Source organism: Camellia sinensis, chromosome 12 (assembly GCF_055761805.1).
Source record: "Camellia sinensis isolate YWXY chromosome 12, ASM5576180v1, whole genome shotgun sequence".
NCBI classification, from domain to species: Eukaryota; Viridiplantae; Streptophyta; class Magnoliopsida; order Ericales; family Theaceae; genus Camellia; species Camellia sinensis.
The window spans coordinates 127,406,940-127,429,554 of record NC_138972.1 but is presented as its reverse complement, the minus strand read 5'-3'; the positions used below and the strand labels follow the sequence as shown (position 1 = coordinate 127,429,554).

The window sequence follows — 22,615 nt, the reverse complement described above, 5'->3', positions numbered from 1 at the left end:
TCGTATGAAGGGATTGTGTTGATCTTCGTCCAAGCTATTTCTTTTTCGCTTGTGCATTGTACGGGGACTTTTTTCGGAAGAACTGGTGGGTATCATGTCATCCCTTCTTACTGGGTTCCGGGGATAACGTGTTGGAGTCGCTATCAGTGTTGTCTTGTCAGGCTCGAGGTCGTCGACCACCTGCTTTCGGAGATCGTTCTGGATTTAGGCGTATAGCTTGTTTGGACTTCGCCACTTCCAAGGCCAAATCTTCATGGAGACGTTCGTTCTCAGCGATCATGTTCTCCAACCTCTGTTCATTTTGCTTTGCTTTGCTTGTTCCATGATCGCCTGCATTGTCTCATGTTCCGAAGTCGAGGGTGAGGCGAAGTTCAAGGCACGTCTCGAGGCGATAGTCTCCGGTCCAAGCATGTTTGTTGAAGTGAGGTCGTCTCTTTGAGTGGTTTCATCAGTGACTATTGGAGGATCTTTTGTTATGCTTGCCATGGATATATTGAGTATTCCCACAGACGACGCCAATTATGAAGATGTGGTTTGGAAATACTTCTTAGATCTTGAAGAACGCTCGTGATCCTCTTCTGGTCACCTAAAAAGGAATAAACACTCCGGTCGGAGTGCCAGAATTAGCACTCCGATGGACAAGTCAGAATCCACACTCAAGAATGCTTGTATTCTAAGTTAAGCACAACAATTCTCACATACCTTTCTTAGTCTGTTGTTCCTTTATTTATACTTATTTCCTGGACCTCGTGGCCAGGCCCACTTGTCACTCATTAGCTTCTTATTTACTCGGCTCCATAGTTCAGTATCTATTCGGCCTATCTATTATATTCGACATCCTTATCGTGCAGGGTAAAACCGTGTAATATTTGTCTTCTAGAATACACTTCTGATTATTCTAATTATCCGGCTCCCACACATATATAAAGTTGGCAAGTAACATGAGAAGAAGAAAACTTCAACTAAACCAATTTAAGCCTTCACGTAATAATAGTATAGAAAGATACATAAATTTTTAAGAAGAATTAATGAGAATAACACCTTTCAACAAAAATAATAATAACCAAACAAACAAACAAACAAACAAACAAACAAAAAATTTGAACTACAATGAAACTATAATTTTAAAACAAAATGCTCACCAAAACCACATTTAATTAAAAAAATGCTAGCTCCACTTCATTTTGGTAAAAACCAAAAACATATTACATAAAAATAGTATTTTCCTTTTATGAATCAGATTTTAAAATCCCAAAAAGGCATTAACAGAGAGAGAAATACTCACGAGAAAAAACAAGCTCTATAAAAAATATAAAATAAATAAAAAAGAACCTTCGAACAAAGGTATTCAGTAAAAAGCAAGAAAGAGCTCCAAATTTAATGGGGTACAGAATTATAACCGAAATGATTTTCGGGCAAAAATATTCATATCCATGTCACGCAATTGGAGAATCTCAAATCATCATGAAACAAAAAATTCCTGTTAAAAAAAAAGGACAAATGTTTGGGAGATAAACCCCTTAAATATGATTACTCAAATGTGGAGTAAAAATAGTGTTGCATAAATTCTCAAACTTAACTGCAAAAGAATTTTCATCACCATCTATATGACCTTAAAACCGCGAGCAAGGTTAATGATCTGAATTAGGCTCCACCAGAACCATACTTCTTTCCAAGCACAATCATCTGAAGCTTGTCGTAACCAGCAAGCACACCAGCACCAGCAATTGCACGGAGGATATTAGCACCAGCACCCTTGAACAAAGACTTGGCACCCTCGTTCTTAAGGATTTGAGAGAACGCATCGAGTGAGCTCTTGTACTTCACAGCTTCGCCAGAAGTCATCATCATTCTTCTCCGGACTGTGTCAATTGGGTACGAAGCAAGGCCAGCACCATTTGTAATGACCCAACCAAGAGCAAAGCTAGCAAAGAAACTATCCTGAAATCATCAAAATACATGTGCTCAATGTGAGTATTATTGAGGACAAGTCTTATTTGTCACTGGAAGAAAAAAATACAGAAAATGTAATTTAGATAAGCGCAGGCTTGAAATATTAACAAGAAATTACCTTCATCAAAAAAAAAAAAAAAAAGAAGTCCAATTAAGTACATTAGATAATTTGGAATGAATCATTTTCAGAAAACATTAAACTAATGTAATATGTGTATAATCCACAATATGCAGAATGGATTCAATAATCCTCTCATTTGGAGACACTTAAATTTCAATCAACATTGAAGTCATAAAACAATCACAGTTCATTGGTCCTAAGTTGTGAGCACCCAACAAATTTCACTACAGCAGGCTTTCTATCATATGGTCAATATTAGTAGTAGTATCACTCCACAAGCATACTGTAGAAAATTTAATGTATAAAGAGAAATAGAGAATTGTATTATTGATTGATATTAATGTTCTATTTATTACAATGATTCATGATTCCTATATATAGAAGAGGGTGAGTGTGTAGTAGGTAAGGAGTAGGTGAAGTGGAGGTGGTAGTGGTGTAGTGGGTTAGGTTTAATGGAGTAGGTGAGGTGGTAGTGATGTAGTGGGTTAGGTTTAGTGGAGTAGGTTTAAGTGGGTGAAGTAGGTGATAGGTTTTAACAGCCCCCCGCAAACTCAAGGGGGATAGGAACTAGCCAACTTGAATTTGGAGAGAGTTACAAAACAAGAAAATACATAAAAATAAAAGAGGATAGGTGACACTGTATGGTCGTGTCAGACCATTGGTGAAGACATTGGATGGAGGTGTCATAACGTTGTAGAGGACACTGTATGGGGGTGTCATAACGTTGTAGAGGACACTGTATGGTGGTGTCATAACGGTGTAGAGGACATTGGATGGCGGTGTCAGACCGATGTAGAAGACAGTTTATGGGGTCATGTCGGACCGTTGTAGCAGACAATGTTGTGACAGTTGTTGTGACAGTTTACGGAGTCTTGCTGGACCCTTGTAGAAACTAACCGGAATCAATGTCGGGACAGTTTACAGAGTCTTGTCGGACCCATAAAGGAGCTAACCGGAATCAATGTCGGGACAGTTTACAGAGTCTTGTCGGACCCTTATAAAGTCGCACCCTCAAAAGGTGTGCCCAATCTTTCAAAAGGCGTGCCATCAAAAGGCGTGCCCAATCCATAAAAAGGCGTGCCATCAAAAGGCGTGCCCATGTTTTCAAAAGGCGTGCCATCAAAAGGCGTGCCCAATCCATAAAAAGGCGTGCCATCAAAAGGTGCGCCAGACACGCGGCGATGCACGTGATCGACAGAACGCGTGTCGGCCTCTTTGTCATGGTCTTTATAAACCGAAGCGGAGGCTGAGGCTTGAAAGCAGAGACAAAAAACTGCTAGAAAAACTCTGAAAAACTCTTCGTTTTCTGAGAGAGATTTCTGAGAGAGATACTCTGTAACACTCTGTTTTTTGAGAGAGATTTCTGAGAGAGATACTCTGTAACACTCTGTTTTCTGAGAGAGATTTCTGAGAGAGACACTCTGTAACACTCTGTTGTCCAGAAAATGGCTTCGTCTTCCCGTGGTCTGCTCACTCTCTTTCCAGACCTTAACGAGTCAACAAGAGAGATAACTGGTGCGGGGGCCAGTGAACCTCAACCAAGCGCCCCAGGGTTTGCTCCGTTGAACTTTCCTATGCGGTCTGTGGAGCAAAAAATGGCAGTGCAAACTGACATTGAAGCCAATCAGTATACTTTGAAGTCCTGTGTGGAGACGATGACGGCAGTCACAAACTTGTCGCACCGGCTGCAGAGTAGGACAAATGAGGTGCAGCATTTAAACGGCCAATTGGCTCTGCTCCAGCGCATGTATAAGGATGCGCGAGCAGAGATAAGTGTGCTGAAGGCGGAAAACAAGGAGCTGAAGCGGAAGGCTACCGTGATGTTCCGATTTGGAGGTCCACCATATGCTGTAGTGGAGGAGCAGGGTGGAGTGAACGTGCTCGGTGGAGTGGGTAGTATGGAGGCAGCGCCGGTAAGGGACACCCAAGAGAAAAGCAAGAAGAAGAGACCTGCAGCAGAGTAGAGAAGAAAAATCCCACTGTGGGTGCGGGTGTGTTGTGGTGGTTTGTTTGTTTGTTTGTTTTTTTTTTTTTTTTTGTGTAAAATTGTGATCGGGGTTGATCCCTGAGATGAATAAAATATGATTTGGTGTGCAAAGCTATATGGTATGAAGGGAATTGGAAAAAGATTAAAAAGAATGTGAAAGAAAAATAAAGAAAAAATAATAAAAATATATTTGAAATCAAAAAATGAAAGATGGAGGAAATAAGGAAAGTGGTTTGGAGAAAATAAATAAAAATAAAAATAATGGAGTTGGAAATCAAACGGAGGAGAGATGAAGTTTTTTTTTTTTTTTTTTTTTTAATATAATATAATAAAAAGAGATATATATATATATATATAATAAAGAAAGTGGGGAACAAGAGTGTAAAGAAAAGAAAAAGTATAGGTTGCATCGTGGGTCACATGGGTGAGTAAAAGAAAACAATAAAGAAATGAGTGGGTGCCCCCCATGTGCAAGGATAGTGCTGGCACTTCAATAGGTGGTACAACCTGCTGAGCATCAGCTTTGACAGGAGCTGCCTTTGGACCTTTTCTCTAATAAATGCGTCAAACTGTTGCTGTTGGTGTTATCAAGAATGTGGAGAAGAGGAGGCTTGTCTGATGGCCTCTTGGGCTGTGTAATCATATCGAGGTTGGTGGACCTCTCAATCATGTTGTCACCCTCAAAAACAGAGATGGGGACAAAAGGAATTTTGTCAGGGTTGTAACCAACCTTCTTCAGATAGGAAGAGACTTCCTGCACAATTTCATCATACCTTGCTTTTGAGTACTTAGGAGTGGTAGCATCCATCTTGTTACAGCAGCAAATCATCTGCCTCACTCCAAGAGTAAAAGGAAGGAGAGCATGTTCACGGAAGAACTTGGGCTCCTTCTCAATCTCCTTGCCAGATCGACGATCAATCTCAGCAAACTTGACAGCAATGTGGGAGGTGTGGCAGTCAAGAACTGGAGCATACCCATTACCAATCTGACCCGGGTGATTCATAATAATAACCTGGGAGGTGAAATTTGCAGCTTCCTTGGCTGGATCATCCTTTGAGTTGGATGCAACAAAACCACGCTTGAGATCCTTCACTGCAACATTGTAGATGAAGACGACCGAGACGGTGGTGTATGGGAGGACAACAGTGAGAGGAGGGGCAGTGGTGGTGGACTCGAAGAAATTTCAAGGTATGTGTAGAAAATTCTAGCAGATTAGGTTGAGGTCCGGCGGGCGGCCAAGGCGAGGTTGCCGCCCGCCGGTGAAGCGAAAAATACTAAGTGCTTAACCTTGCTCTGATACCATGTAGAAAATTTAATGTATAAAGAGAAATAGAGAATTGTATTATTGATTGATATTAATGTTCTATTTATTACAATGATTCATGATTCCTATATATAGAAGAGGGTGAGTGTGTAGTAGGTAAGGAGTAGGTGAAGTGGAGGTGGTAGTGGTGTAGTGGGTTAGGTTTAATGGAGTAGGTGAGGTGGTAGTGGTGTAGTGGGTTAGGTTTAGTGGAGTAGGTTTAAGTGGGTGAAGTAGGTGATAGGTTCTTGAGGATCAAGGAAGAATGCTGTTTTTAGCTAGTAATTACCTTGCTTGGTTTCCAGTTTTCCAAAACACTTTTCAGAAAATTCTACTTTCTTATTTTCCGTATTTTTTTGTTTTTACTGAATTTTTTTAATATTTTAAACAATTTTTTTACTTTTTAGACACATCTAACATAAATACACCTAAAAAGTAAAAAAATTGTAAAAAAAATCTTTTAAAAATTCACTAAATACCAAAAATACAAAAAAATACAAGAATTCAGTACATTTTTTTGTATTTTTATGTATTTATAAATTTTTTAAAATATTTTTTCACAAATTTTTTACTTTTTAGACACATTTAAGTAAGGTGCATCTAAAAAAGTAAAAAAAATGTTTAAAATTTAAAAAATATTCACTAAAAACAAAAAAACACAAAAACCAAAAAAGTCAATTTTCAAAAAACTTAATACAGAAAACTCAAACCAAACACAGTGAATACTTTTTCTGGAGTGAAGTCTCAATTATCAGATTATGATTTTGTAACAGCTGTCGGTTTCTGGAGTGAAGTCTCAATTATCAAAATTTTCATGGAGACAGATTCTCAAACAAGCAAGTAAATGAGAGTCAAAATCCGGTAACTAGGTTCTTTACAATATCTTTTTGCTAGACGCATACATTGAACCCGTAACACAAACCGACACCAACTCATTTTTTTTAAAAGCAATAAAAGCAAAACAAGGTGGAGCCACAAAATAATTTACTAACCTGCATTTTCCCAGTGAGGAGCACTGGCTTCAAAGAGTCATACATTCCGAAGTACAAACCACGGTATACAATAATGCCAACACATGAAATGTTGAATCCACGGTAAAGGCCAGCAATACCATCTGATTGAAGTGTCTTCCTGTAGACATCAATCAAGCCATTGAACTGCCTCTCTCCTCCCTTCTTTGCAGCCTTGGCATCGTTAGCAAGACGGGTTCGAGCATAATCCAGTGAATAGACAAAGAGAAGGGAAGAAGCACCAGCAGCACCACCAGATGCCAGGTTACCAGCAAACCATTTCCAGTAGCCATCACGGTCTTTCTTGAAGTTGAAAAGACTCTTAAAGTAATCCTTGAACGCAAAGTTCAAAGCCTGTAAAAGAATTCAGTTTGTAATGAGCACACAATACAGGGAAGTAAAAGAGGACTGAGATCCTCCCCATTGCATGGTCGTAAAATGGTTATATGAACTTATATTTATTTCAAATTAAGATAAAATCATTACAGCAATTGACGTGGTTTTTCCACAACCATTAGATGATGCAATGGAGGTCCATTACAACCATGTAATGATGAGGATCTGGATCCAGTAAAAGAATACATATGCATGTTCCACTTACGTAAATATGTAAAATTGAACCATGTCAGATGGAGAATAACCAACCTGAGTGGGAAAATAACGGATGACATTAGCAGTGTTCCCTCTCCACAAAGATCCAAATCCTTCCTCTTGAATTGTCCGATTGAAACATTCCCCAATTCCCTTGTAGGGTTGAGCAAGCCGACCAGTTTTGATCATCTCATCCTGGTTTTGGATCAAAAGTTTCACACGCTCAATTGGAGCAGCAGCAGTTTTTGACACAGCAGCTGAAACTCCACCCATGAGAAAATCAATGGCAAAGCCTGCAAAGCCTTTCTCTGAGGGAGCTTGGACAAACACTGGTGAAGCATTTGCAGCAACCAATGATAGATCTTGGGTCGCTCGGCATGTTTGTGTCATGGGATACTGCAATGATGCACTAGAGTAATTTCCATATGAAAATCGTCTCTGGTAAAGAGCAGGCTTTTGATAACCTCCATAGCACATTTGAGCATTGGAATTGAGACGTAGCTGGCCAGCTACCTTCTGAATGACAGTTGGGTGCGGGTGCTGGTGCTGATCAGCCATTATGCCTTGTAATTAAGAACCCCTGCAGATTTCATGCAAAACATTATGGTTAATTATAACATCCATTTAAGCAAATTACAAAGCACACAAGCAGCTTTTGTCATCAAATAATTGAAATTTCAAGATTTATGTAAGTATAGTCTAGATCTAAGAGGCACATACAATTCTAAGAAGGTAACAAGTCACGTCCGACACCATGTCTGACACCATGTCTAACACCGACCTGACACTCCATGGACACTTCCCAACACTCAAACACACAAGAAACACATTATAAGTTTGAATAAAATAACTTAAAATCCAATGACAACACAAAAACAATGATAGTGTTTGGTAGAGTTTTAGAATTATGATTTGAAAATAGAGTTGTTTTTTGAGTTTGAGAGTTTTGAAATTATGATTTGAAAAAAGAAAATTTGTTTGGTTATGAGTTTTGAATTGAGTTTTAAATTTTTGATGTGACATGAAAAATGAAAATTTATTTGATTATGAGTTTTGAAAAGAGTTTTCAATACTTAATTGAAAAACTTATAACTTATAACCAAACACACAACTCAAAACTCTATTAAAAATTCTATTTAAAACTCATAACCAAACTCTTTTTAAAATTCAATTCAAAAAAATAATTTGTCATTTTGGTCTAAAAAAATAATATCTATATTTAAAAAATATCAAAAACAAAATGCCTTTGTAGGCAAACTCTGGATGCAGTTTTGGTGGCCAATGAATTGGTGGCCAATGAATGTGTGGATTCAACGTTGAGGTAGAGAAAGGTAGGGATTATGTGTAAACTAGATATTGAGAATGCATATAACAATGTTAATTGGAAGTTTCTGTATTGGAGAGAATAGGTTTTGGGACTAGATGAAGGCGCTGAATACATTTTTGTATATCTACTGAGCAGATATCTGCGTTGGTCAATGGCTTTCTAGCAGGTTTTTTCCCCACATATAGAGGCCTTCGGCAAGGTGATCCCCTATCCCCGTTGTTGTTTATTCTGGTTATGGAGGCTTTAGGGCGTTTGTTGTCAAGGGCAGTTCATGGAGGCTTGTTGCAGGGTTTTGAGGTGGGTTCTGGACCAACTTCTTTGATCGTATCCCATCTTTTTTATGCGGATGCTGCTCTTGTATTTTGTGATGCAAACGCTGGTTAGATTGGACATCTTCTGTGTGTGTTGCTATGTGTTGAGGCTATGTCTGGTCTTCGGGTTAATCTCTCAAAGTCTGAATTAATTCCATTATGTGAGGTGGCTCAACTTCCGGTTTTGGCGGCGATTTTGGGGTGCAAGGTGGCTTCAGTTTCGTATCTTGGTCTACCTTTGGGAGTTTCTTACAAGGCCCTTGGGGTGTGGGACAAGGTGGTGGAACGTGTGCAGCAGCGGTTGGCCAGGTGAAAGTGACAATATTTATCTAAAGGCGGGAAGCTTACGTTGGTCAAGAGTGTCTTATCAAGTATCACGACTTATTTTATGTTAGTTCATGTGATCCCGATGGCAGTTGCAAAGCGGATTGAGAAGCTATAGCGAGATTTTGTATAGGGAAATGAGGGGGATGGTTCTCATTCTCATTTAGTGGCGTGGTATTAAGCCTGTCGTCCTAAGGAGAAAGGAGGTTTGGGGGTTAAGCAGTTGGTTATGTTTAATTTGCCGTTACTGGGTAAGTGGTTGTGGCGTTTTGTGGGGGAAATAGAGCGTTTATGGAGGAACGTGATTGTGGCAAAGTTTGGTTTGGGAAGAGGAGGGTGGTGTTCAAGTAGGACGGGACAACCTCGTAGTCGTGGTGTCTGGAAAGGAGTTTGGTTAGGCTAGGAGGAGTTTTGGCGAAGGATTCAGCTAAAGGTAGGGTTGAGAGATAGAGTCTGTTTCTGGCGTGATAGGTAGTGTGGGGATACTTCTTTAAAGCAGTTGTTTCCTCTGATTTTTGGTATTGTAGAAGATTGTGATGTCATGGTGGGGCCGGTTAGAATGGGGCAAGGACAAGCGGTAGTTTGGAATGTGCGGCTGCGTCATGAGGTTCAGAATTGGGAGGTGGATCAGTTAGTGGAGTTGTTGGGTTTTTTATACGGGTTGCAAGCTGGGGGTGTAGGGGAAGATTCTATGGTTTGGGTCTATCCTGGCTCTAAGGGACTTTTTTCTGTATCTGCCTACTATGGTGCGCTTGCTCATGTAAATGCAATTTGGTTTCCTTGGAAATGTGTCTGGGTGTCAGGCACGCCATCTAAGGTAGCTTTCTTTGTGTGGACGGCGGCCTTAGGACGTATTCTGACAATCGATAATCTGATGCGCCGTGGGCATGTACTAGTGAATTGGTGTTGTTTGTGTTGTGGTGATGCTGAATCGGTAAACCATTTGCTCGTTCATTGCCTAGTTATGTATCGATTTTGGATGTTTATTGTGGCGACTTTTGGTTTGGTTTGGGTGCAGCCAGGTTCGGGGTTAGCAATCTTGCAAAGTTCGGCTGGGGGTAGGGTTGGGAGGAGACGTCGGAAGGCATGGATGATTGCCTCTTACTGTTTAATATGGCTTCTTTGGTTAGAGCGTAACAGGCGTGTATTCCAAGGGGTGTCTCATTTGATTTCTTAGTTGGAGAGGCGAGTGTTTATGATGTTATATAATTGGGTTACGAGGTTGGTCGATTCAGATATTTTAGCTTATGTTGATTTTGTAGAGGATTTGATAGCTTAGCATTTTTTTCTTAGGGGTTTGAATTTTATATTCTTTGCATCATTTTGATACTTTTCTAATAAATTTGCTTATTTATAAAAAAAAAATCAATGTTTTAACATTAAAAAAAAAAAGGACGAAGAAGAAAAAGAAGAAGACATACTGTTAGCGTACTGTACTGCAGGGTACAGTACACTAATTGCACATTATGTTATAATTTTGCTTTTCCAATAACATAAACAAATAGACAACAACATTAGATGTGTGCTAGAGAGCTATGAACGTGAAGACCTATGAAGCACGGACACCTCTCCGAGGGCTCCGTACCAGTGTCAGACACGTGTCGGACACGGACACGCGTCGGACACGCGGTGGACACGTGTCCGACACGCATGGGAGAGTATCCCATTTTTTTTTTAATTTTTTAACATCCGGACACGTTTTGGACACGTTATAGACACGTTTGGGACACGCGGGGGGGCAATTTCACAGTTTACTAAAATTTTTTGGGGTCAATTTGAAAATAACCAAAAACAGATCAAATTTGCCCTAATCTCTATTCGCCTAATCTCTTCGAATCGACTATGGAATAGAAGATAAACAGCTGAGAAAGAGAGAAAGAGAGAAAGAGAGAGGACCTGACTTCGTCGTACGTCGTCTCTCGTCGATCGTTGCTCCTCGTCGGTCGTCTGTCGTCGGTCGTCGATCGTCTGTCGTCAGTCGGCGATCTTCTTCGTGCGATCTTCAGTCGATTTGCTGCATCGTTAAGGAAGGTACGACTCTTCTATCTTCTTCGATCGCTCCCTCTCTCTTCGATAGAGCTCTCTCTCTCTGTCTCAGCCTCTTCTTTCTTTTATTTCTCTCTCTTCGATAGCGCTCTCTCTCTCTCTGTCTCAGCCTTTCTTTCTTTCTTTTATTTCATTTTTTTTTCCTTTTATTTTGATTTTGATTCTGATTTTTATTTTTTTTTTCTTTTTTTTCTTTTGATTTTGATTTTGATTTTTTTTTCTTTTATTAATTTAATTTAATTTTTTCTTTTCTTTTTCTTTAATTCTGATTCTGATTTTGTTTTATTTTTTCTTTTCTTTTCTTTTATTTTTTTTATATTCTGATTTCATTTTTTTTTCTATTATTTGAGGATATAATTTTAATAATGTATGTTTATTAATTTTATTATAGGGACCAATTATTAATTCTGAAACAATGGCTACGGGTGGTAGTTCTAATGATATACCTGATGATGATTTTGATGAGAATAAACCATTGTGGAAGTATATAACTAAATTAGCAAAACCTGGGGAAGGAGAAGGAAATTGCCAATTATAATGTAAATTTTGTAATAATACTTTCAAAGGTTCATATACAAGAGTAAGGGCACACTTGTTAAAACTCCCAGAAAAGGGAATTGGTGCTTGTAAGAAAGTGACAAGTCAAAAACTTTCACAACTACAAAATGAGAATGATGCTGCTGAGCTGAGAATTAAAAATGCTCTTCCCAAAAATGTACCATTGCCTCCTTCCACTGTATCAGTGGGTAGTAGTTATGCTTATGAATCAAAGAAGAGGAGAGCATGTGAGAGTGGGAGTGGGAGTGGGAGTGGGAGTGGGAGTGCGCCTGGGAGTGGGAGTGGGAGTGGAAGTGCTATTAAGAAAGCATTCAACTTGAAGGATAGAGAGCGCAATTGCATTTTGAAATTGCTAGGATGTTCTACTCGGGGGGTACCTTTTAATCTTACAAGAAATCCTTACTATGTTAGCTCTTACACATTTGCTGCAAATCATAATATTCCTGGATATTTGCCTCCCAGTTATAATTTGTTACGAACCACATTACTTCAAAAAGAGAGGGCAAACATTGATAAATTGTTGCAACCAATTAGGGGCACATGGAAGGAAAAAGGGGTGAGCATTGTTAGTGATGGTTGGAGTGATTCTCAAAGGAGGCCTTTGATTAATTTTATGGCAGTGAGTGAAAGTGGGCCTATGTTCATTAAAGCAGTTGATTGTTCTGGAGAAACTAAAGACAAATATTTCATTGCAAATTTGATGAAAGAAGTGATTAATGAGGTTGGGCCAAGTAATGTGGTTCAAGTCATCACGGATAATGCTCCTAATTGTAAGGCAGCCGGACAACTCATTGAAGCTCAATTCCCTCATATTCTATGAACTCCTTGTGTGGTGCACACATTAAATCTAGCTTTGAAAAATATTTGTGCCGCAAAGACTATTGAGAGGAATGAAGTCACATATGAAGAATGTAATTGGATTACTGATATTGCCGGAGATGGTTTGATGATTAAGAATTTTATCTCTAATCACTCAATGCGATTGGCTATGTACAATGAATTTGTGTCATTGAAGTTGCTTTCGGTTGCCGAAACACGATTTGCCTCCACAATTGTTATGCTCAAGAAGTTAAAGCTTATAAAACGTGGTCTTCAAGCAATGGTAATTAGTGACAAGTGAAATTGCTATAGAGAGGATGATGTTGGGAAGGCAAAATTTGTGAAAGAAAAGATTTTGGATGATGTGTGGTGGGATTACATTGATTATATTCTTTCCTTCACGGGTCCTATATATGACATGCTTAGGGCTTGTGATACGGACAAACCTTGCCTTCACTTAGTATATGATATGTGGGACTCAATGATAGAGAAAGTGAAATGTCAGTTTATAGGCATGAAGGGAAAAGAATAGATGAGGAATCTACATTTTACAATGTGGTGCATCAAATTCTCGTGGATCGTTGGAATAAAAACAATACTCCTCTCCATTGTATGACACATTCATTGAATCCAAAGTAAGTACCACATTTAAATTTGTTTTACATATTTCATTTTAATGGACTTATCTAGTCTTTCTTGAAATAATTATTTTTCCTATTTTGGATTGTAGGTATTATAGTGATGAGTGGCTCCATGAGGATCAAAATAGAGTTCCTCCACATAGGGATGAAGAGGTGACACGCGAGAGGAACAAGTGTTTTAAGAGGTATTTTGAAGATATCACGGAGCGAAGCAAGGTGATAACTGAGTTTGGAAAATTTTCGAGTTATGTTGAAGCATTCTCAGAGTATATTCCATTCATAATAGGTGGCACATGGATCCTTATACTTGGTGGTGTGCATATGGTGCATATGCACCATCTCTTAAAAAACTAGCTTTGAGATTGCTTGTGCAACCTGCCTCTTCATCTTGTTGTGAGAGAAATTGGAGTACTTACTCCTTTATTCACTCAGTGAGAAGGAACAAGATGGTCCCTCAACGCGCGGAGGATTTGGTGTTCATTCATAGCAATCTTCGTCTTTTATCAAGGAGGAGCTCCCAATACTTGCAAGGAGAGACAAAAATGTGGGATATTGCCGGAGATAACTTTGACTCACTTGATGATATTGGAATGCTTGGGATAGCTAACCTCTCACTTGATGAACCGGCTATGGAGGCGGTCCTATTTACAGATGAAGGAGAAGATGGTGGCGGTGGTGAAGATGTTGTAATAGTTTCCTCTACTTAGGTTGATATTTATGGATTTTGTAATAGTTGTTGGTACATTGGATAATTTTATATTTTGTGGTTTGATTTTCATGCATTTTGTAACAAATGATGGTTGGTAGCTTCGAATGACATGTTATGTATTGATGGAATGCTATTTTATGTTAATTGTGAACGATATATATGATGTTAAATCAATTAAATGTTTATTTTTTATAATTTTAATAGTGTTATTTTGTATATTTTATTACCTTTATTTGATTTTTTTAAATAATTTTATGACATATAATAAATAAAATTAATTATATATATTGAACGTGTCCCCGGCGTGTCGTGTCCCTTATTTTTTGAAAAGTTGCGTTTTTGCGTGTCCGTGTTGTGTCCGTGTCGTGTCGCGTGTCCGTTTCCGTGCTTCTTAGGTGAAGACCAAAATATATAAAGCAAATACCAAATATACCTTCTATTAATACAACTAGATCCATGGAATCACCTATATAACTGAGGAAAATGCTAATGAGATCAAAATGTTGGGCACAAGTGTCGGATGTATGTATATAAAAAAAAAATTAAAAAAGAACCATAAAAATATGTGAAAAGTGTATAGAAATAGAGAGCAGCTCCTCTCCAATTGATGATTGGACTGAAGAGGTCCATTTTGGCCCACTATGGGCTCCATCTTGACGATCCAAACCATTTATCTTGTGAGGCACATCGAGTTCATTATTAATACCAAAAATTAGTTCGATTGGATACCAATAGTCAATTAATCAGATCGCATTTGTTGAGGAAAAAATAGGCGCCTTCAGAATCATACAAAAAATTATTTTTTTCAAAAAAATGTGATATAATCAAGTGGTTATCGATATCCGATCGACTTAATTTTTTATATAAATACTGTATTCGATGCGGCCACAAAATAAACAGTTCACATAATCGAGACAACCCTCTATGGACCACAGTGGGCGAAATTGGATCTCTCCAGTCCATGATCGGATTGGAAAGAAGTTGTTCGCTAGAAGTATATAAAATTGTTTAGAAATTTGTAAAAAGTGCATTAAAATTCTAACATCAATAACATTATTTCTACCTGAATGATAATGACGCCATTGGATTGTCATTAGCATGACCCTATAACAAACAACTTTGCTACATACCTTTACTAAATTACTAGTTTGTCTACCAACAGGGGGCCACACTGATGCTTGTAGTTGGAAGAAAAATTGATAAGATCTCTATCAGTTTTATATGCCGAAGATACTTGACTTGGCACACAAAACCAAGATTTGTTCAAAACAGAAAATAAAACATAAGAAACATAAATCACAACCAGATGGTGTTCCGTTCAAAAAAAAAAAAAAATTCAGATGGTGTTTGGCAACACCTTAAAAAGCCAGCTCCTCTAAAAGTTGTCTTTAGTGACTTTTTAAAAAAATTATGTCAAATTTTTTATAGGTTTTTTTTGGCTATTTCAGTCACAAAAGATAAAATAGGCTATTTTAACCACAACAAACAAAACATCACATCCCATCCATAATCAGTACATTCTTCCCTTACAAAAAAAAAGTTAAAAAAACCAAAACGTTGAAAAGCCTTTTAACCCAAGCTAAAATAATAAAAAAAAAGGCCAAAAAATCAAAAAGCCAACCCACTTCCCAAACGAAGCCTTTTTGGTCGGCCTTGTCTAGACAAATCTAAAAGTAACAAATTTTTGAAAAAATCCACAATTTTTTCTCTTTTTTTGAAAAAAAAAAAACACCAAATAAGCAAATCCCAAACATCCACTCAATACCAGTAGATCAACCGCTGATTCAAATATAAAACATGTCTCCACAGATCCAAGGACAAGCAAATAGTCAGTAGAAATTATACACAGATATATAAATTCGTATACAGATATATATAACAGCGTAGAACGAACTAAACTACTCAAACAAAGCAGAAATAAAAACTCTGCACAGGATGCAAGGAAACCGAGAGAAATATACGGATCTAAGAGAAACGGCAAAGAAATTATAGAGATCTGAAACCTTAACAATGCCTTCAATACAATCCAATACTCATTCGTAACCAAAAAATTGTGCAACAAAAACGTTCACAAACCAAAATGCAGACAACAGATCGAAGGCGTTCAGGCCAGAAGAACTAATTTAGAGAGAGAAAGTACTTTTTAGAGAGAGGGAGAGTACCTGCGTCCTGGTCGCGTCGGAAGTCACCGAGTCGAAGGAAGGAGAGAGAGAGAGAGAGAGAGGGGGTGTGAAGGGAGGAATGGCGGAGGCTGGCGAGGAATATATAGTACTTCATGGGGGAGAAATGTTTTGGTGTGTTGCGGGATAAGTTTTTGTGGTGTGTATATGCCATGTGATGCGATAGTGTTATGTGTTTGGTTTGAGTTTTTTAAATTAAATTTTTTGAAAACTTAATTTTTTCGCTTTCGTGTTTTTTGTTTTTAGTAAATATTTTTAAAATTTTAAATATTTTTTTATTTTTTTAGATGTACCTTATTTAGATGTATCTAAAAAGTATAAAATTTGTGAAAAAATATTATAAAAAATTTAATAAATACATAAAAATATAAAAAATGTACTGAATTCTCATATTTTTTTGTATTTTTGGTATTTAGTAAATTTTTGAAAGGTTTTTTCACAATTTTTTTTTAAGTATATTTATGTTAGGTATGTCTAAAAAGTAAAAAAAAAAATTGTTTAAAATATTAAAAAAATTCAGTAAAAATAAAAAAACACGAAAAATAAAATATAGAATTTTCTGAAAAGTATTTTAGAAAAAACATAACCAAGCAAGCCAATTGTTATTTTTTCATCATAACATTCATTAAAAAAAATTAGTTAGAAATTAATAATAGGAAAATGAGCGAGATCCCATTGTTGGAGGACCCCATAACTCTCAAAATGATGCACACCATTTATGTAATGTAGGGCCCACTTATGTATGTATAAACTCACATCATGAATATGGTGGATCATTTTGGGGCTAGTAGAGCCTTCCAAAAATGAGATTTCTATCATTATTGTTAATAATAAAATAGTTCATTAAAAAAAATTATTTTAAATTGAATGTTAACATTCCATTACTTTGAATAGAATGATTAAATTATTTTACTTTTTAATTTCAGTCTAATTTTTAAATAGGTGTTTTTAATTTGAGAAATTAATGAAATTTCACTCTCAAATTTTTAGTAGTAAGAGAGGTCTAACATATTTTTTTTATTAATTAAGATCTCTCAATAATATTATTAGAGAAATTTCATTTCACTATGACGAGTTAAAATTTCTTTATAAAGTTAAAATTTCTTTGTGAAATTTCTCTTTGAAAAGTTCAAATTTCTTTGCGTTTAAATTTCTCTGTGCCGAAATTTATCTGTGAAAATGTTAAAAGATTTCAACTACTATGAAAATATTTTATGTCATTTATCTTATAAAATTTTAATATTAGATATCTTAAACTAAAATTCCTTTTTGATTTGACTAAATTAATGATAAAATTAATACAATTAAATAGACAATAATTAAATTGACATAAAAAGTAAATTACATATAGTATAAGAGCTCGTTTAGGGCGTGGGTTGACTTTTTATTTTTTTGGTTTTTTAGCCTAAGGTTAAAAAATATCGTTTGGAATAGGTTTTTTGATTTTTTTAATTTTTGTGAGAAAAAAAATGAGATTATTTTGGGTTACATGTGACATTTTGTCTTATTTAACTAAAATAGTCTATTTTGTCTTATATAACTATTTTAGCCCAAAATGTTTGCCAAACGCACTGTAAGTGTAACTTTCCTTATTATTTGTGCAAATAACATTATTATTTGTATAGGTAACATGTGAATGACAAATAATAATGGGATATTTTTTTATAAATTTATTTTCACCTACTCATGTTTCACTTTGTCCACATTATTTTATTATATTCTAATAAATCCTATAGGTGACATAGTTACCAAAATATCTTTAATAATATTCACATTTATAATGTGAAAATGTGAATGTTCCGTGATGTGAATGTTCACGCCATCAATGTGAATGTTAACATGTCAATGTGAATATTCATATTGTTAATGTGAATGTTCACACTATCACATTGAACATTCACACGTTAATGTGAATATTCACATCATCAAATTGCTAACCGTTCAAAAAATATTTGTAAGGGTAGAAATATCCATAAAATATTTTAAATATTAAAATTAGGATTTGGTAGATCAAATATTCAAATAATAAGACCTATTAAAATATAAGAATAGCTTATGGTCTAATTGAGATACAAACACTTGAAAAAATATTTTCTAATAAATCTCCCAATAATAATTATTATGTTTGGTATATAGAAATTAGTTTCACAAAAATAAATATTAAAAATATATTTTTAAATTTTAAAAATTAATTTGACCCTTTAAAAAGAAAAAATTATACAAAAATAATATGTGCTTTAATTTTTTTATATTTTTTTTACAAAATTAATTTTAATTTTTTAGGAAAAAAAATTTAAAAAGCAAACTAAACATAGCCTTAGGAGTCGTTTGGCATTGGCTAATATAACCAACTTTTTTGTGTTACGACTTTTTTAGCTTGACTTTTTAGCCTTGTTTGGTTTTTATTTTGAGACTTTTTTACTTTTGTGAGAGAAAAAGTATAATGATTATAGGTAAAAGTAATATTTTGTCTTATTAATTTTTATAGTCGATTTTGTCTTTTTGTGACTATTTAGCTTCAAAATAAATGCCAAATCGGGGCTTAGTTTTCCTTATTATTTGTTGAAGGAATGTGGTTAGGATCGAACAGTGGAAAAGAGAGGTAACGTCAGAGTAGTTATTGGTTGGTTCAAGTGGTATTTCAAGGGTGTTGTGATTGATGGACGAGGTGAGACTCACGATTTTATATTGAGTGATCGAGGAATATAACTGGATATAATAAGGGTTTGTTTGGCATAATATTTCGGGCTAAAATAGCCATACAAGACAAAAAGTAAACTATTTTAGTCAAATATGATAAAATGTCACATATAACTTATAATCATTTATTTTTTTTCTCACAAAAATTTAAAAAGCCAAAAAGTCTATCCGAAACAAGACTTTTTAGTCCAAAGTAAAATAGTTAAAAAGCTAAAAGATTAACCTACATTCCAAACGATGGATAAATTGTAATTGAAAAGAGATACTGTTACTTTTGTGTCCGAGGAGCACCAAATAATTTTTCGGTAAGGTGATGGGCATTATAGTTAAGGGGTGTTTGGACGCAGGAGCTTCACGTTTTCGAAAGGGATGGGAAAAGTGGAATATGATTCTGCTTTGGTTCGTCTCTTCATTCATTACCGTTCTATTATAATTATAAACCACAAGGGTTATTTTGATAAAATAGTTAAAAGTTAATTTTTTAAATTTATTTTGAAAAAATATATAAAAAATATAAGAGATAATGTGATTTAAATTCGATTAAAAGCTGGAAGATTATTTTTAGCTATTTTTTAAAAATAGTCCTAATACTACAAATTTATAATTATTTATTCAGAATGTACTTAAAAATAACAATTAATGATTTAAATTTATTTCACTCATAAACTTCATATTTTACCAATTTAATCTATACCACACGTACTTATTTTGTGCAAATTCTGAGATTCTAATTCTGATATTCTAGCATGAAATTTATTTTTTTTCTTTTGGGGACCATCAACCCCAAATTTCACGATTTGTAATGAAATTAATGGTTATAATATATATGGGAGGTTTGGAGATATGCTTTTTCAGTGATGCACAAAACAAATGTTGGTGGCAGCCTCCATTAGTTTTTAGTTAAGTTCACATTTTATCAGAATGAATATAATACTGTCAAGTATTAGTCTTGTTTAGTATGATTTATGAGAATTTTTTTATAATATTTTATTTTTAAATTTTGTCATAATATTTATTTTAATTTCTGCTTACAATATGTGAGGAAGAAATAACGTAAATAAATTTAAAAAAAAACAATAAATGCTTTTAAATATTGCTTCTAATTATCAATTTTTTTAACTTCTAAAGATCTGCACTTAATAAGCCCATTGCATTTTATGCATTTTTATGAAAATATTGATATGACTTAAAAAGGAAGAGATAAAAGGGCAAATAAATAATTTCAAAATATTCATTTCTTAATTTTATAGACTTGCAATAATCCAGTGACATTTTAACGACGGTTATCAATTGAATTGAAATTAAAAATATACTTTGAAAAATCAAATTAGAAAAAAAAAATATATATTTAAAGATCAAAATAGAATTTGTTCATATTTTAAGAGACAAAATGTAAATTACCCAATTTAATATATGAAATCATAATACTCCAAATTGCCAAGTGAGGAGGGAAAAAAAAACAAAAAACAAAAAAAGGTAGCTTTATTGTCATAGCCAATTCATGCATTTCTTCCTACACATATCACCTAGACAACCATGACCTAACCTACCAACTGTTTCCTTCGCAAAAAACACTTTCTTATCTCTTTGCACACAAAATAAGAAAAATAAATAAATACCACAACAAAGATAAACACATTGTAGGAGGCTAAATCATCCACGGCATTAAACTCTTACAAAGTTTTATAGTAGACTTTAGACCCCACCATTCCCTTACAAACACTTTTTTTTTTTTTTTTTTTTTTTTAAATCACAGGATTTCCAGAGCTTCGCCTTCACTACAGCCTGGGTAAGCTTCACTTAGCGACCTTCAATTTTAGTTAAAAAAAAATTATTATAAATTATTACATCATTCTTTTTATTTTTTTTATAAATTTTTTCATAAAAAATAAAAAAATTATTAAAATAGTCTGTTACCAAATGACATGTAATCCTCTATCCCACATATACAAGGTAAAATATCACACTTAAGCCCTAATGCTGTGTTTGATTGGGGGATTTAAGAAGAGATTTGAAAAGGAAAATAAAAAAAGTAAGTAAAATATGAATAAAATATATTTATATTTTACATAATTTTATACACTTTTTTTTTTCTTTTTATTTTTAAATCTCTTCCTAAATCTCCCAACTAAACACAGCGTTTAGCTTAAAGGAAAGTAGGAAACAGAACCTGCAAACTCTTGCTTAACAAGAGAGCCTAGGCCCGTTAGAGCTACGAGCATAAAAAATATAAATCAGACATAAAAATGAAAGAGATCAAAGAGGCATATATATATATATATATATATACACACATCAGCACACGAGTATATATATAGTTAGGGGTGCAACTTGAGCGAATTTGATCGGGTTGAGAAATTGTCTAAACTCAGTCCAAGTTGTACTGAGATCTACCCAGGTCCACTCAAGTCCGAATTGTAACCCGAGGTTGCATGCCCAAACCCGACCCGAGTTAAACCCAAATTGTTCGAGTTGTCCGAATTGCCCAAATTGTATTTTTTTTTTTGCAGCTATATTATTAAATTATTAAAATTTGACTCTATTTACATTTTTTTTATATATATAGAAAATCATTAATACCATCAAAACAAATAATTTATATAATGTAAAAGAGATACCGTTATAGTAGTCTTTACAATTTATGAGTGAAAATAAAAAATAAGATTTTATGTTATTTGTATATATAATATATATTTAATATGATTTAATAATCTAAAATATTTTAATATCTTGTAATGGCTAATAATTCGTATATATATTTAATATTTTTATATAACTATATATGTATAATTCGAGCTTCGGATTGTTCGAGTTGTTTGATGTCTTTACCCAAGCCCGTCCAAATTTAATTCGGACTTCTAAATTTTTGACAAACCTGTATCGAACTTGAAAATATCTTGTCCAAGTCTTAAAAATATTCGGACTTACTTCAGGTTGCTCGGATTGGGCCGCCTAAGTTGCACTCCTAGATATAGTACAACAAAAAGGTACAATGGTAAGAAATCCTAACAAGAGAACGACTCTCCGATAATGAAACTTTCTCTAATTGTCATTGAGCCAAGCAGGGCTCCAAAATGTCTTTCTCCCTTTCAAATCAGGAACAAAAAAGAGTATAAAAAACTATAAAAGAAAACAATCTTAAGGTCATCCAAACCTAAAGCAATCAGTGTACAAAACCAAAAAAAAAAAAAAAATTGCAGAAACGGACATAGAAAGCAAATTGCACCCCCCCCCCCCCCATGGAAAAAAAACAGACGACCACCGTCTAAAAAATGGGGCCAGTTTGTTTTTATTTGTCGGTTTCTGTGATTCAATCCTAAGGATTCAATACCCATAAAAATTTGCAGCAAACAAAAATCTGGCCAGGACAATATCTCTTGAACAAGAAGGCAAAATAGCAAAAAATACAGCCTTTTTCTCTCCAACAGAAAAATCTAATGTATTATAAAAGGCTTTTCAAAGTGTGCATTAGAAAAGAATCCCAAATGAACACTTAAATGGAAGAAGTTCAAACCTCATGCATTAAAATAAAAAGGGTATCCACCCAAAAATAAAATAAAAAGGGCAGAAGGAATGTATTGGGCTTTAAAACACAACAATATGTGAACAAGTAAAGGATGTTTAGGACCATACATAAATAACTAAATAAATAAATAATCAACTGCTTATGGTGTGTTTGGTTGAGGGATTTGGGGAAAGATTTGAAAAGAAAAATGGAAAAGGTAGGTGAAATGTGAATAAAACATGCCTATATTTTACCTAATCTCACACACCTTTGCCCTTTCCATTTCTCTTTCCAAATCCCTTTCCCAAATCTCCTAACCAAACACAACATTAGTGTTTGATTAATTTTTGCCACAATTACAAGCACATTCCAATCAAGGTATTAAATGTTAACAAGATAATGGAAGGTGCTGTTCAAAGATCATGACATTTTATTTGAATTTGAAGAAAATTTGTATTAGACCTGACTGGACAGGAACTGATGTAGCAGACCTCGATTGCTTTGGTTTACAAACATGTTTAAGTTGTACC

General features: G+C 35.0%; 1 protein-coding gene across 2 annotated transcripts; it reads right to left on the bottom strand.

Moving 5' to 3' along the window:
• Positions 1-1,376: 1,376 nt before the first annotated feature.
• LOC114265509 (ADP/ATP translocase, mitochondrial) lies at positions 1,377-15,994 on the bottom strand. Of its 2 annotated transcripts, none has more exons than XM_028206323.2 (4): positions 15,863-15,994; positions 7,020-7,545; positions 6,357-6,728; positions 1,377-1,941 (listed from the first exon to the last, which is right to left on the bottom strand). In XM_028206323.2, exons 2-4 carry the CDS (start codon positions 7,521-7,523, stop codon positions 1,645-1,647), a joined length of 1,173 nt encoding a protein of 390 aa, XP_028062124.2. In that variant the 5' UTR covers positions 7,524-7,545; positions 15,863-15,994; the 3' UTR covers positions 1,377-1,644. The 2 variants fall into 2 exon arrangements, with proteins under 2 accessions (XP_028062124.2, XP_082753773.1); XM_082897647.1 differs by lacking the exon at positions 15,863-15,994 and adding an exon at positions 7,686-7,768.
• Positions 15,995-22,615: the final 6,621 nt, after the last annotated feature.